The 14,214-nt window shown below is 50.7% G+C and overlaps 2 protein-coding genes across 3 annotated transcripts in view; one reads left to right on the plus strand and one right to left on the minus strand.

Annotated features, from left to right (window-relative positions):
- Positions 1-1,091: 1,091 nt before the first annotated feature.
- LOC108937266 (volume-regulated anion channel subunit LRRC8D) lies at positions 1,092-4,685 on the minus strand. The gene is made up of 5 exons (XM_018757077.2): positions 4,503-4,685; positions 3,738-4,436; positions 3,123-3,373; positions 2,553-2,930; positions 1,092-2,223 (listed from the first exon to the last, which is right to left on the minus strand). Exons 1-5 carry the CDS (start codon positions 4,683-4,685, stop codon positions 1,092-1,094), a joined length of 2,643 nt encoding a protein of 880 aa, XP_018612593.2.
- Positions 4,686-7,233: 2,548 nt separating this feature from the next.
- Positions 7,234-14,214, plus strand: part of LOC108937456 (EVI5-like protein) — a 29,926-nt gene continuing 22,945 nt past the window's right edge. For both annotated transcript variants that reach the window (XM_018757450.2, XM_018757451.2), the window contains exons 1-4: positions 7,234-7,419; positions 12,007-12,321; positions 13,358-13,547; positions 13,852-14,076. In XM_018757450.2, coding sequence (XP_018612966.1) covers positions 12,101-12,321; positions 13,358-13,547; positions 13,852-14,076 — 636 coding nt within the window. In that variant the 5' untranslated portion in view covers positions 7,234-7,419; positions 12,007-12,100. The remainder of the gene's footprint in view (positions 7,420-12,006; positions 12,322-13,357; positions 13,548-13,851; positions 14,077-14,214) is intronic.

Consider the following 14,214-nt stretch of genomic DNA (forward strand, 5'->3'; position numbering starts at 1 on the left):
GCAAAGTATTTCTATTTTTTATAGCTGTACCAAAGATTTTTACAGAACTGAATCTATGAATAAATCTGTACCAAAATTTTACTGATTGTTGCTTAGAGGTAAAGGCGACTTTAGAGTCACGAACAAATCGAATTACAAACATGCAATCTCTCCCAGTTGTGCTGATGCAGAAATACGTTTTTTTGACTAACTCATTACCTTAAAGCCTTTATTAGAAAACTTCAAAGCATTAAAGTATGCTTTAGAAATAATTACAGTATATGTTATTAGTACATAATTTAGTACATCCAGAGTGTAGAAATAACAGAATTCCAAGGTGAAGAATGCTCTGCATTCCAGCACAGACGTCCCATTCCAGATGACTGGACTTAAAGCTCCGTGCCCCCAGCTGCTCATCCACTGCACGGAAGTTAGACACCGAACAGTGTGAGCTCCAGTGTAAAATAGCTTTTGTACTGAGCAACTAGTTTGCTCCTCCAGAAAACCGATTCATCACTCATGAAATAAACACAGACCGAGAACAGGTTCATCGGGAAAAACCCAGTGACTGATGTACCGAACAGACTGAGTCACTCTTCGCCCCCTACCAGTCACCTCACTTCTGTTATTCACCTGCCGCGAAATGCAACATCGGTTCCCTCCTATTGTATCTCGTTTACACTTATTCGTTTAGGTAATGCTCTTATCCGAAGCAGCTTACAATTACTTACCCATTTAGACAGCTGGGTAATTTTGCTAGAGCAATTTAGGATCGGTACTTTGCTTAAGGGTACTGCAGCTGGAGGTAGGAACCAAACCTGTGAACTTCGGCCCCAAAGACAGAAGCTCTAACCGCTACACTAGAAGGTGTATAGAGCCCCACGACCTGCTTCTTGCAGTAGTTAAGCTGCTAGACCAGAGTACTCTGACCAAGGACTAACTTAGGTTAAGTCATGAATATATTACCTATAGATAGGATGGATATTATAGCTGCAGCACAGATGGACCGCTGACAGACGGCTAGGTGGAGCTCCGGCTAGACATGGCCTGCGGAATACGTGCAGAGCAGAGGATTTACAGGCGACGTCCACATCGCCGTCCACTGCGTGACTCTATATCTGAGATTCCAGTGCCGAAAGCAGACTCCACTGGGAGGCTGAGAAAGCGGGGAAACTGTCTGAATCCCGAAGGGAATGCGAGTCACAGGAGGGGGGACGGGGACAAGGGGCCGCAGTGGGCTGCTGCAGGAACTCCCTGACATGGGAGGGCAAGGAGTGCAGCAGCCAGTCCTCCACCAGCAACCCGCCCCCACGCAGCCCGACGCAGTCCCCCAGCTCTGCTGGCAAACCGCCGAGGCTGTTGCCTCGCAGGTCCAACCTGGATAATTGAGAGAGGGAGCTCATTCCGGGCGGTACGGCGCCCAGGGAGTTGTTGGCCACAGACAGGCTGCTCAGGTGCGTGCAGCCGGCAAACAGCTCTGGGGGCAGCTCCTCCAGGCGGTTAGCGTTCACATCAAGCTCAGCCAGCATCACCAGCGCCCCTACCTCCGCGGGCAGCTGCTCCAGCAGGTTGCCAGCGAGCAGAAGGCGCCGCAGACGGCGCAGAGTGAAAAGTGCGAGCGGCAGGGCTCGCAGCTGATTGTGCGCTAAATCCAGCAGCTCGAGGCTGCGCAGAGCACCCACGCTGGCTGGCAACACCAGCACCCGATTGTGCGCCAGCTGCAAGCGTGCCAGACTGCGCAGGTGCTGCAGACCGAGCAGCTCCTCCAGCGTCCGCAAGCAGTTGTGGCTCAGGTCCAGACCGCGCAGGCTGCTTAAGGCCATCAGCGTGGAGGGCAGGCGCTCGAGCTGGCAGCCCAGCAGGGACAGCTCTACCAGGCCCGCACAGCGTCGCAGCCCCGTCAGCACCAGCAGCCTTTCACCCTCGTTGTGGACCTCCAGGCGGACCAGGGTGCTGGCCACCTCACCCAGCTCCCCAGGAATGCGATGCAGACCGCCACACAGGACCAGTGTACGCAGATGTCGCAGCTGTCGCAGGCTGCCCAGGGCCCATCCTCGGTTTTGGCCGTTCTCGCCACCCAAGTGGCCATTCACATGCAGCTCCTGCAGGCTACGCAGCGTGTACACCCACGCGGGGATCTCAGCCGCATGCGTGAAGGTGAGATGCAGCGCCTCCAGGTGTTCCTGCAGGACTGCCAGGGCTGCCGGGTCCACCGTCGCAGCACAGTGGTACAGGTGTAGCTCTCTGTTGGGGAAAGCAGAAGGTGTCTCAACCGCTCACAAACTGTCCCCATGTCACCGGCAGAGTGCCGCCTTCCCCGAGACCTTCCTCACCTCATCAGCTGTCTGACCACGAACCCTCAGCTGAAATGGTGGCTCTGAATGTGTTATAAGAACCAGCGCGACAAGATCCTTTGCTGAAAGCTGTGTGAAAATGGTGATGTTCAGAGGATACCCGAAATTTCTGTGAGCTACCTGGTTGCAAGGACTGAAGCTGCGATGCTTCGCTCTGTTAAGACCGCGTCATCGACATTCCTACAAACCTCCCTGTTGTTACTGTGCGATGCGGTGTACCTGAGCGACGTCATGCTGGACAGCTGGGCTGAGAACTTGACATTTGCCACGAGCTCCAGCTTGAGCACCTCTAGGTGGGCGAGGGAGAAGACGGCCGGCGGAAGGCGCGGCAGAGCCACCAGCTGCAACGCCGGGCGGCCCCGGGCATCGACGGATATCATGGATCGCAGCCTGGCTGCGCCCCAGCGCCTCTCCAAACTCTCCTCCAGCAGGCGGGTCTCGCTGACAGGTGACAGGAAGACGGAGAGCCGCTGGGCGAGCAGGGGATCGTACTGGTCAGCCATGTGCAGCAAGAACGCCAGGTCGTTGCGCAGGTCCGGGACATCCCGCATGGGGCTGGACTCGTGCAGTTGCCGGAAGGAGTACCGCCGTAGGGATCTGGGGGTGCGCAGGAGGAAGGCACCACAAGACTAACTCCGAAGATGGAATAATAATACTGAAAGCCGAAGAAACCGATGACAAAGGAATCACAAGCCCTCCGACCTGAGCGGACAACTTTTCGGAGAACATTCCCACCAGGCTGCGTCACACGGCTGGAGAGAGAAGCTCAGAGGCTCCTTCCGGACTCACCTGTAGCAGATCCAGGCGAGGGCGTAGATGGCCAGCAGGCCGAAGAGGCTGAGCAGACCCACGTAGGCCAACAGCAGCTTGTGAAGCACTGAGGCCAGGCTGTGGGTACACTCGAAGGAGCTGTAGCCCGTGAGAGCACGCGCTTGCGGCTCGCAGGTGTGGCTGAAGGAGATGGAGCCCAGCAGCGGTGCCGTGTAGCTCATGATCAGCGCAGTCTTCAACGCCTTGAACACCGTCTGACCCACGTACACCTGAGGCGGGAGTTTGGCCACGGGCAAAGCCAAGAGAAGGTCACCGTAACCCGGAAGGATGTCGTTCCGTCTATAGACCTACCTACGACAGTTCTCGGGCCTTTTTGATAGGCAGGCGTGGTCTTGTTGCAACATCAGCCGAAACATTTTTTAAAAGAAAAAGGTCGATAGCAGGAAACGGGCTGGAGGGGTTAGTATTTCTGGGAGGGGGAGGAACACGGAAGTATGTGGAGTGCAGAAATAAATACTTGATAACTGAACATAAAATTCGGTAAGTGACTTTAATTGCATTCAGATGAAACCTATTAGCTGTCGATGGGCGGGTCGGGATGCGAAAGGTTTGCGGAAAGGGGTGGGGCCAAACCTTGTAGATGACGTCGGAGGCCTCGCAGTGGGCGCGGAATCTGCGCACTCTTTCAAACAGCGCCCTGGCCTGCTCCCTGTCGCTGCGATCCAACCTCGCCGTCTCCGCGGCATCACCGGGAGGTTTGGTGCTTTCGGGTGTCGAGCGGGGAGGGGAGAAGGACAACAAAGACACGGAGGAAGAGCAGGAGAGCGTGGAGGGGCAGGGAGAGGGGGGAGCGGCAGCCGACGGGCAGCCGGAGCGAGCGTTCAGGCACGGGGACATCGCAGGGCTGTCCGTGCCCGAATCCCGACTTGAGCGTCCGCCCAAGGAGGGGGACCTTGAGGCAGAGGGCAGCTGAACGGGCTCCTCCGACCGGCTCGGGGTGCTGTCCATCTGGGCAGTGAGCGAGAGGGCGCGCGATGTCCAAGGAGACTCGGCACACTTGCCCAGGATGACGACAAAGTGCTCGATGCGAGCAGATGTGCGCGGGAAGTGGAACCAGAAGCAGCCGCTGGCCATCAGGACCAGGGAGTGCAGCAGTGCCACATAGGGGAAGAAGCGGGAGTACCACGGCAGAGCTTCGTGATAGCACACCTGGCTGATGTACACATATTGCTGGTAGTCCAGGTGTGTGCGCCGACCTGTCGGGGAGGCTGAAGGCTTGGGAGGTGTTTGGGAGGTAGGAGATATTCGGAGAGGGTTCGGCACGCGTACGTCCTTGGAGGGAGGAAAGGCACCGCGCAAGGCCTGGGTCGGGCCGAGTGAACCGCGGCCGGGCGACACGTCCAGCGGGTCGGAGGGGAGACACACCACCCCGTCCCGGGACAGCAGGAGTGTGCCGGCCAGCACGGACACCATGAGCATGAGCACCACGAGGTAGTCCATGAAAACCTCCCACCACGGCTTCAGCAGCCTGTAGCTCATCTGCCGCTCGTTCAGGGAGGACAGTTCTGACAGGGTGAACATGACCTGAATCTGGCGTGTGGGTGGGTGTATGTTGGATGGACAGTGCAGAGGTTATAACTGCTACCTTTGGCTCCAAAGGTTGCAGGTTTGATCACCACTTCTGGCTGTAGTACCCTTGAGCAATGTACTTACCCTACTGCTCCAGTGAAATTACCCAGCTGTATAAATGGGTAAGCAATTGTAACCTTAATATTGTAAGTTGCTTTGGAGGAGAGCATCAGCTAGAGAAGTAAATGGAGAGTTCAGGTGACCGGGAGAGGGTTCTTACAGGAAAAGGAGCGATGGGATGGAGGACAGATTGAAAACCTAGAGGACCCCTCTTGGGGAGGAAGTGTGACAAGACATCGAGAGCTGTATGACACGCAGTAGAACAACCCCGATCGGTGGTTATTGATTTATTTCTTTTAAATCAGAGCGTCACTTTTGTTACTTTGTTGCGTAAGAGGCTGAACGAGTCACAACAGAGGAGAGGAGTGATTAACATTCCGGTTGTGTCACCGGCTGCTGTTCGCCACCTACAATGACAACAGGGGCAAAGGAAAATATATATATTTACTGAAAGGGCAGAAAAGATGAGAGAGTTGGAAATAAGAAGGAGATTCAACTTACACTTTTTGGACCGGTTTCTTCACTGTTCCGACGCGAAACGAGCCCCCCTGGTTGTTCACTGGGCGGTCCGGCTCGGTCCGGTTCTCCCCAGAACAGAAGTTCTTAGAGCCCGAAGTTGGAGGAAACGTGGAGAAAAGTGAGCGCGATGATCGTGGAGGGGAAACCCTGGCGCGTCTCGGACCGGGAGGTGTGCGCGCCTTTCCTCGGATTATTGTCTCGTTGTCATGGAGAAGAAGCCTGGGGGGGCCGTCGATGGTACAGCGCGTGCATTCATCCCCATCCCCATGATCCCCATCCCAAACACACCGGACTCGCAGCGCTCGCTCACTTTCTCCCGTCGTCCACCCTGACTGACTCAGTGACTGCGAGCACCTTTTACAAACTTCAGCTTCTGCTCGATGCATCATTTTCACAACTGTTTTTTGCAACGCACTCGCATCGCATTTTTTTTAAATCGCTGGTTATACAGTCATGTATTTGCTGCGTTTATCGTAGAATCGCGCGATATGTGGGTACAGACACGTTAATTCCCGACATTGCCAAATTCACCAGAACACCAAAATACCAAACGTGGTATAAATATGGTACAGGACTGCAGACTGTTGCAGAACTTGAACGCTCGCTGCTACTCGCTGACGTCAATACCACTGATGTCCAGCAGAGGCCGCCAAACTCCAGCATCCCGTGGCTGTTAACAACTTCGATGGAGTTTATAGGTTCCTATTAAAAATAACTAATTATCTTCATAAAGGCTGCGCAACGGAGAGCGAGAGGCGCGTGCCGTAAAACTTTAGGAGGCTACAAAGGTTCACTTAATTTTGTTGACGTTTTTAATGGACTGTCATGTGTCTTCGTGTTGTGTTCAATAGGCAAGGTCTTTAAAAGTCTCGAATAACCAGGTTCCTAACAAGCGTGACAGATGATATGTAACGGCATTTATGGAATAGATGTTTATTATTTAGAAAATAATTTGCATGGTGTTAATACGACGAAGAAACAAATTAACAGATAGAAATTTAAAAATAAATGGAAAATTACTGAGTTTGAACACCACACACATTATAGACTCGATATATGCTGGGAGAGCTGGTAGCGCTGTGATGAGCGCTGTTGCCTTTAAAACCAGTGATAGCAGGTTCAATCCCCTTTTAGCTGTAGTATCGTTGAGCAAGGTACCTATTCTAGTGAAATTACCCAGATGTGTAAATAACTATATAAGTATCTTAACATTATAAGCTGCTTTAGAGAAAAGCATCAGCTAGAATGTCTGGAGTTGGCCTGTTTCTTCCCACACTGTAAAGACATGTTGTTCAGGGTCACCCACTCTGTGTGTGTGTGTGTGTTCCACTGATGTATGGATGAGTGACCCAGTGTAAGTAGTGTATCTAGCAGTGTAAGTCAGCTTGGTGAATAAAGTGTGTGGGCTCATAGAGTTCATTCATCGGAAGTCGCTTCGGACAAAAGCGTCTGCTAAATAAATAAATGTAAAACGAGGATGACTGTTCTGCCTTGCCATAGAAGGAGTCGCATTTTTCGGGTTACTTTGACAACAGACAATTAAAAACGTTGCTTTCACTGTATTGCCTTTTATTCTGTGAGAAGGTCTGGTCCAGAACCCCCGGAAGGGACAGATGTTTGTCATGTGAGATGGTGAAAGGGTCTGCGCTTTAAATGTCACCGTGTCCATTTCGCTGGATGCGTGCGGTTGCGAGACTTGTCCAATGAGCGGCCTCCGTTTTCGGCTGGATTTCTGCTGTTGTGACAGCAGCCCAATGAACAGCCTCCGCATCCTGCCGGACCTGCGCGGTTACGAGATTCGCCCAATGAGCGGCCTCTGTTTTCCCAGTGGGCGTGGCCTCCAGGTCTCCTTGAGGAAGCTCCCGCAAACGGACAGCTGAGTGTTTTTTTTTTTTTTTTTTTTTTTTCACCCCCTCACAAATTGGCAATAAGCTTCCATTTGTGGACACCGCTTCTGTCTGTAAACGTTGTCTGGGAAGGGACATTATTCATTACGGATATACTGTGTGTGTGTTTCTGTGTTTTTTTTTATTATAATGGTCAACCGGGAAAGGAAAAAGGAGTAAATATAATATATTGAGAAGCCGGTTACGGGGACTTCACTCAGGTTGGTACCCACACCACCACCACACGACACGGACGCATTCCTGCGTTTTTTCCCCTCATTTGCTCTATTTACTGAACTGACTGTGCTGTTACTTGACGCCGGGTCGGGTGTTGCTGTCGGTTTTTGGCCGTTTTTGGCCGTTTTGGCCGTTTCTGGCGCCTCGCCTCCTGTTGTCTGCGTTCGTTGTCTCCTCCGTGTCCGGTAGGCAGTGTGTTGTTAGTGTAGTGGCGCTGCGGGGACAGTGGCTGTGAACAAAGCGCAGATGAGATGTCACGTCAGTGTTTCTGTCCCTAAATGAACACGGCACGCGCCGCACCTGCCGCCTGACTCCCCCCCTTCTCCCCCGCCCTCTGGATCATCTCGCGCTGTGTCTCGCGCGCGCTCACGCACCCGTCCGCTTGTTAGCGGCGCGTGACGGGGTCCGTGCCGGGCCGGGCGGGAACGGCGATCCGCGGCGCGGGCCAATTATTTCGCGGTATTTGCGCCTCAGCCGGCGCATTTCCGCCGCACGCGCGGGCGCGCGCGCACCGCTGCCATGGCGCTCCGCTATGGTATGGAGGGCGCGCGCGCGCGCGCTGCTTTGCTTTCTGACTGTGACTCAATGGCCTACATTTCCTTTTGAAATGAGCGCGTTTGGTTTGCGTGCACGACGTGTGTCCACCATGGAGAACAGCTGCCCTTTTGTGCTTGAGGGAGATTGTTGTGGTGGTGAACTGGAAACCGTGGTGGGAGCAGAGCACGAGATCATCATCATGACATGTGCGCGTGCAGAGCTGGACACACACTCAGTGATCACTGGACAGTGTTCACGTTATGTGTCACAGAAGGTCTTCTTTTTGCTCCTGATTTGTTTTCCAGATGTTCAGGTAGGGGTCCTGCCTTTTTGAGGAGCGTCTAACATCTGACCGTTGTCGGATGAGCTCTTTTGCCATTCTGGATGAACAGATGATGATGATGATGATGATGATGCTCACAAACGGTTGAGAAGATGTGCTTTTAGATTCGGATGCTGTTGGACCCCTTCTCTTTCATCGTTGTTCAAAAGACTTGGAAATTGCCATGGGTGGGTATCACCTATTGGTGACACACACATTTTCAGAACCGCTTGTCCCAATTGGGGTCACGGGGAACCGCAGCCTACCCGGCAACACAGGGCGTAAGGCCGGAGGGGGAGGGGGCACACCCAGGATGGGACGCCAGTCCATCGCAAGGCAACCCAAGTGGGACTCGAACCCCAGACCCACCGGAGAGCAGGACCTGGTCCAACCCACTGCGCCACCGCGCCCCCCCCCCCCACTGGTGATATGAATGAATTAATATTAATTAATTAATTCCCATTTGTGGCATCACACATGACCACCTCCTGCTTTTGCCTTTTTGTGATCTTCGATCTTACAGTCAAGCCAAATGGAGATACTTAAAGTGAAAATGGAAGCAAATAACTAGTAGAAATAAATGGTGGTTAGAGCTGCTGCCTTTGGACCCCAAGGTTGCGGGTTCGAATCTCACCTCTAGCTCTAGTACTCTTGAGCAAGGTACTTACCTTAAACTGCTTCAGCAAAAAATGACCCAGCTGTATAAACTGGTGAATATTTGTTCGTTGCTGTGCAGGAAAGCGTCAGCCAACTGAATAAATGTGCGAGAGTTTTATATATAATATATATTTTGGTGGAGCACAGTGTGCAGTTGGGAAACCAGTTTTCATAAACTTTAAACAGTACCTTTATTTATGATTTATAGTGAACGCGCATGCTTTAGAGGGGACTTGTGGGCTCTCAGCCTGTTAAAAAGTACATCGTTTCCTTCTTTCTGTCCACCAAACCAGATGACTGGAAAGCGCCGTTATACATGTCAGGGGATGAGAGAGACCAGGAAGCCGAAGAACTGGTTGATCTGGGGCGCTTCAGAGCTCACGTCATCAGCGGAGGCTCAGAGCTCGTTGCCTACAGCCTTACATGTTATAAGCAGTGCCAGTATTAGAGCTTTTGGCAGCATTATCGCTGTCATTATGCTCTGTGTAACCCTGTGACTAATGGTGCAATTATAAGTGTAAGACCATATGTTTTCAGTAAATATATTGCTTATGTGACAGGGTAATAGCCATGCCTAAGGAACCGTAGCCCTATAATGAAAAGAATTATGCCGGACTGTGATTGGCTGTGCGCTACCTTTTATGTATGGTGAATGTTAGAGAGGTTTTTTTTTTTTTTTTTTTTTTTTAAATATATGTAAAAAAAGCAGTGCCTCCTGTAACAATATAAAACAAGTTGGTGTGATGAGCTGAGACTGCTTTGCACCTATTATTGTGCACAACGTGTGACATATTAGTTGCTTAGAACACACTGCAAGTGTATGTTTCCCATACAGCTGGTAGAGTATCATGTTCATGTGTGTAAAGTGCTGGACATCAGAACCCTTTGCACACAAGGAAGTTGTCTGGGGGTGGGATGGGTGTCTGAGGGAGGGCGTGTGGGTGCAGAGAGGGGGACAATAGTCTGGTCTGTTCCTGTGCGCTGGCAGGGTTAGGGAGCACTCGGACACGCTGACAGTGCCATTATTGTGCGTGGCCCGTGCACATGTCCGCAGAGCCAGCGGTACGGCTCTTTACGGAGCACGCTCGCTGTCGGAAACCTCACCCTGTGCTGTGGCACGGACCCCTGGTCAGGACCCCATAGGGATGCTGTTAGACCCACTACTGTTTTTTTTTTCTTTTTTTTTCCTTTGTGTGTGGGGTTGAAACCCAGGTTATCAATCCTTACTCAGTCCTGCAGTGCAAAGAAAGGAGCCTTTTTCCAAACTACTGCTTGCAACCTTTCTGTGTATTTGTGTTTCTTTTTTTTTTTTTTTTAAAAAAAAGTTCCAAATTCAGTCATGGAAAGCAGGGTGTTGCTTGATACATGATGGCTTATTTCCGTGATAAGTTTTAATAAAGGGAGTGCTAATGCCAAAGATGCTGTTTTATTTAGCTGCAGGAAATCTGTTTTGCTGTGCGGTACTGGCCATGAAAAACTTAGCAGTGGATGCTTGTCTGACCTAAGAACACCCACTGAGTTGAGACAGGAAACAGTAAAAGGTAGAGAACCTTTATTTTACATTTATTCATTTAGCAGATGCTTTTGTCCAAAGCGACATACATCTCAGCGAAAGTACAAGTCTTAACCCATTTAACTCGTTCTGTTGTTATGCACTATCATTTTTATTAGTGAGTTACTTGTTCTGTGTTTGCAGGAGGGATTTTTCCTTTACATGAAAAACAGGCCACATGTGAAAGGCTGCTTGGTTTTTGTAAATGAACTGTAGTGTGTGAGAAGTGCAAGTTGTACCTGTCTAAAAGTGATGGGGGTTATACCTCTGGTCCCCCCCTCATTCCTTGCCCCCTGTTGTAGCAGCCCCTTGTTTATGGTGTTGTATCCACAATTGCATATTCATTTGAGCTCAGAAGGTCAGCCTGGAGTGGCGGTTAATGGGCTCTTTGATGGCGCACCGAATGAATGCCAGCCTTGTCTGTGCCCAGTGTCTCTCGCGTCCAGCCCATTCCCGAGGTGCTTCAGCTGTTCGGACCATTTCTCGCTTTACCTTCTCCTTGCTGGGCTGGAGTGGAGTTTTGAAGTGCATCCCTAATACTGGTTGGGTTCTCTGTGGTCAATCCCACATGGAACGTAGAATGAGTTGGAAATTACATGTGTTCCTACGTCTGCATTCACAGCACGTTTTGTTCTTACCAAGCAAGCCCTTGTGATCATGGCGAGCTCCTGGTGCGTGGTTCCATTAGAGCGCTCTTCCAGTTACCGTACGCACTGCGCGGCATGTGCTCGCCAGTGCTGTGTTGCTCTTTCTCTTTCCTTGCATCAAAATCAGTGAAGCAGGACAGTAGACCCTTGTTTGCTCTGCAAACTCACCTTCATCTGCAGCTTTCTGTCCCCCCAGCATCCACACTGAAAAGCAGCAGTGCATTAGAGTGTATGTGTGAATGGGCCAGAAGTGGGGAACCTTGTTTTGTTTTTGTCAATACCGTTATCTCCCGTCCCCTGATGCACTCACACAAGTACACATGCTGGCATTTACATGGAAACGCACGCTTTCTCTCACACACACACACACACACACACACACACACACACACACACACACACACACACACACGCACACGCACGCACGCTGCGGCTAGCGCCCTCCTCTATGGGTTTTGTACCACATTTTTTCCTGTCCACATTCCACATGGTCTTTGCTGTTTTCTCTTTCTCGATTGCCTTTATTCTCTTCCCTGTCCACAACCGAACACTTGGTCAGTGTGGAGTATTTTTCAAAAGGATGCTTTTACACAGAGATGATACACTTTGTATGATGAGACGTGACTCATCCTATCCTATTGTGGAATATGTGTGATTCTATATTCATAGCGCAGTGTATATACAGTACTTTGTTTCAAGTACAGTTCAATGTAGGTGATCTAGCAGTGGGCCTTGGTGCACGATCTCCTACCCTACTGGTGTTAGGTATGGTCCTTTAAACATTGTGTTTGTTGTGAAACCGCAAAACAGCTTCTGTAGCTGCTTCAATGATTCTGCCGCTGGTCTCTTGTCTCAGGTGCCAGGAGTTTTGATGCAGGGTGCCTTCACAACGTAGGTTGAGACAGCAGTGGGAAAGGGTGCAGCCAGGACAGGGCGCTCGCGTCGTCGCGATGTCCAGTCCCCGGGGCAGCCCGCTACCTCCCCCCGAAGGCCTCCCCTCGCCAGCATGCCCCGATGTGGACCCGTGTCTGCCCGCCGGCAGCCCCCTGCTCAGCCCGGACTCGTCCTCCCACGATGTCACCCTGTCGGCCGCTGCCGTCTCCCCCGCAGATTCCGAGAACCTGAGCCCCGATGAACTGGAGCTTCTGGCCAAGCTGGAGGAGCAGAACAGGTAAGGCTTACCGCCTTGCTGCTTGCTCACTGCAGGGATGCACATAAACACACCCGCCGTTGGCAAGGAGAATGGGCCAGCGTGCGAGAGAGCTGAACAGATCCAGACATGCGTATGCATTATTTATGCACAGCATATCGAGAAATAAAAGTTTATGGTGTCTCTGCATCTTTGTCACTGCGCTTAGGCCGGTTCCTGCCATGTGCCAAGTTATTCTTCATGGAGCATATAGCGGAGCAGCTGTAAACCGTCATCGTGGCGATCAGCACGCTATGCGTGGCTTTGTTTAAGCCCTCATTTACCAAGCAACTGCTCCTTATTTTGCAGAAAATTGTGCTGTAAAAATACAAGTTTAAAAGCTTCATATCCCACATGAAAGAGAGCAGTTGGGTGATACACTAGCGCCATACTTTTATAAGTATTTTTGCCAAAGCAGTTTTGAAAAGCCTCTTTACCGTGTCAATCACCTGGATGAGGGCCGGCGGTCACAGGGGAGAACATGTTGTTTATCCTTTTAATTAGGAGCAAGGTTGTAAAAGGAGTTATGGCTGCATCCATTCCTCTGGCTGTTGTCAAGGGCAGGGTTGGGGTACAGGCACCTTTGGGCTACAAGAATTTGACTTTACAAAGAGTGTCATTTAATACCTCTGTTTTGACTTGGGGCATTTCTTTATGTTTATGGGGACTGAATTTACATTTGTTACATTTACATTTTACATTTATTAACTTAGCTGATGCTTTTTTCCAAAGCAAGATATAGTGATTATTACACACACACACTCACCTTCTTCCAAGGTGACGCATAATAAAAGAATAATACAATACACTGCACCCAACATCCTGCAGTCATTTACATATTTATTATATGAGCTGTGATTATAGATAGCCATATTACATTCCATAATTTGACAGATTGTCAAGTGACCTGTATAGCTTTTGGTACATGGCTCATAAGATTGAATCTCCAAGTTGTTGTTTCTGTTTTTTTCTTTCTTTCTTTGTATATGTTCTGCCCGCCCTTACCGCTCAATCCTAGGCTGTTGGAGGCAGACTCCAAATCAATGAGGTCGATGAGCGGCTCTCGGAGGAATTCGGGCTCCTCGCTAGTGTCCAGTTCGTCGGCCTCCTCGAACCTGAGCCACTTGGAGGAAGACACCTGGATCCTGTGGGGACGTGTTGTCAATGAGTGGGAGGAGTGGCGACGCAAGAAAGACAAGCTGCTTAAGGTGGGGCGGGGCAGGGCAGGCCTGGGGGTAACAGGCTCTGTAGGGTAGAACATCGACCCAAACTCCAGCGTCTGTACGAGGCTCTCGTAAAAATGTTTTTATTGCTTGTTTAAAAGCTGCCGCATGTTTATATTTTGTAAATATGTGGTATTGTAATTTTTCTCACTGCATAGGTCTTTTCTATTTACATCTGGAGTTGTAGCGCACATGTACTACCTGCCAAATGGACTTGCAGCTCTTAAGGAAAAATCAGAAGAAATCCCCCCCCCCCCCCCCCTTACTTTCCCTATTTCGTCCGCTCTAGGAGATGATCCGGAAGGGCATCCCACACCACTTCCGGGCCATTGTATGGCAGTTGCTGGCAAATGCCACAGACATGCCTGTGAAGAACCAGTACTCAGAGCTACTGAAGATGTCGTCCCCATGCGAGAAGCTGATCCGCAGGGACATTGCCCGCACCTACCCGGAGCACGACTTCTTCAAGGGCCAAGACAGCCTGGGCCAGGAGGTGCTCTTCAACGTCATGAAGGTAACAGGGATAAGAGGAAAGAAAAAGGGTTATTTATTTTTTTAAATTATTATTTTTCTTAATGCCCCTCCCCACCTTCCTTCCTTTTTTCATGGAACTACTTGTTTTAATCTTTGTATGCCCATTTTGCTCCTTATC

The sequence above is a fragment of the Scleropages formosus genome, chromosome 8 (genome assembly GCF_900964775.1).
Source record: "Scleropages formosus chromosome 8, fSclFor1.1, whole genome shotgun sequence".
Taxonomy (NCBI): domain Eukaryota; kingdom Metazoa; phylum Chordata; class Actinopteri; order Osteoglossiformes; family Osteoglossidae; genus Scleropages; species Scleropages formosus.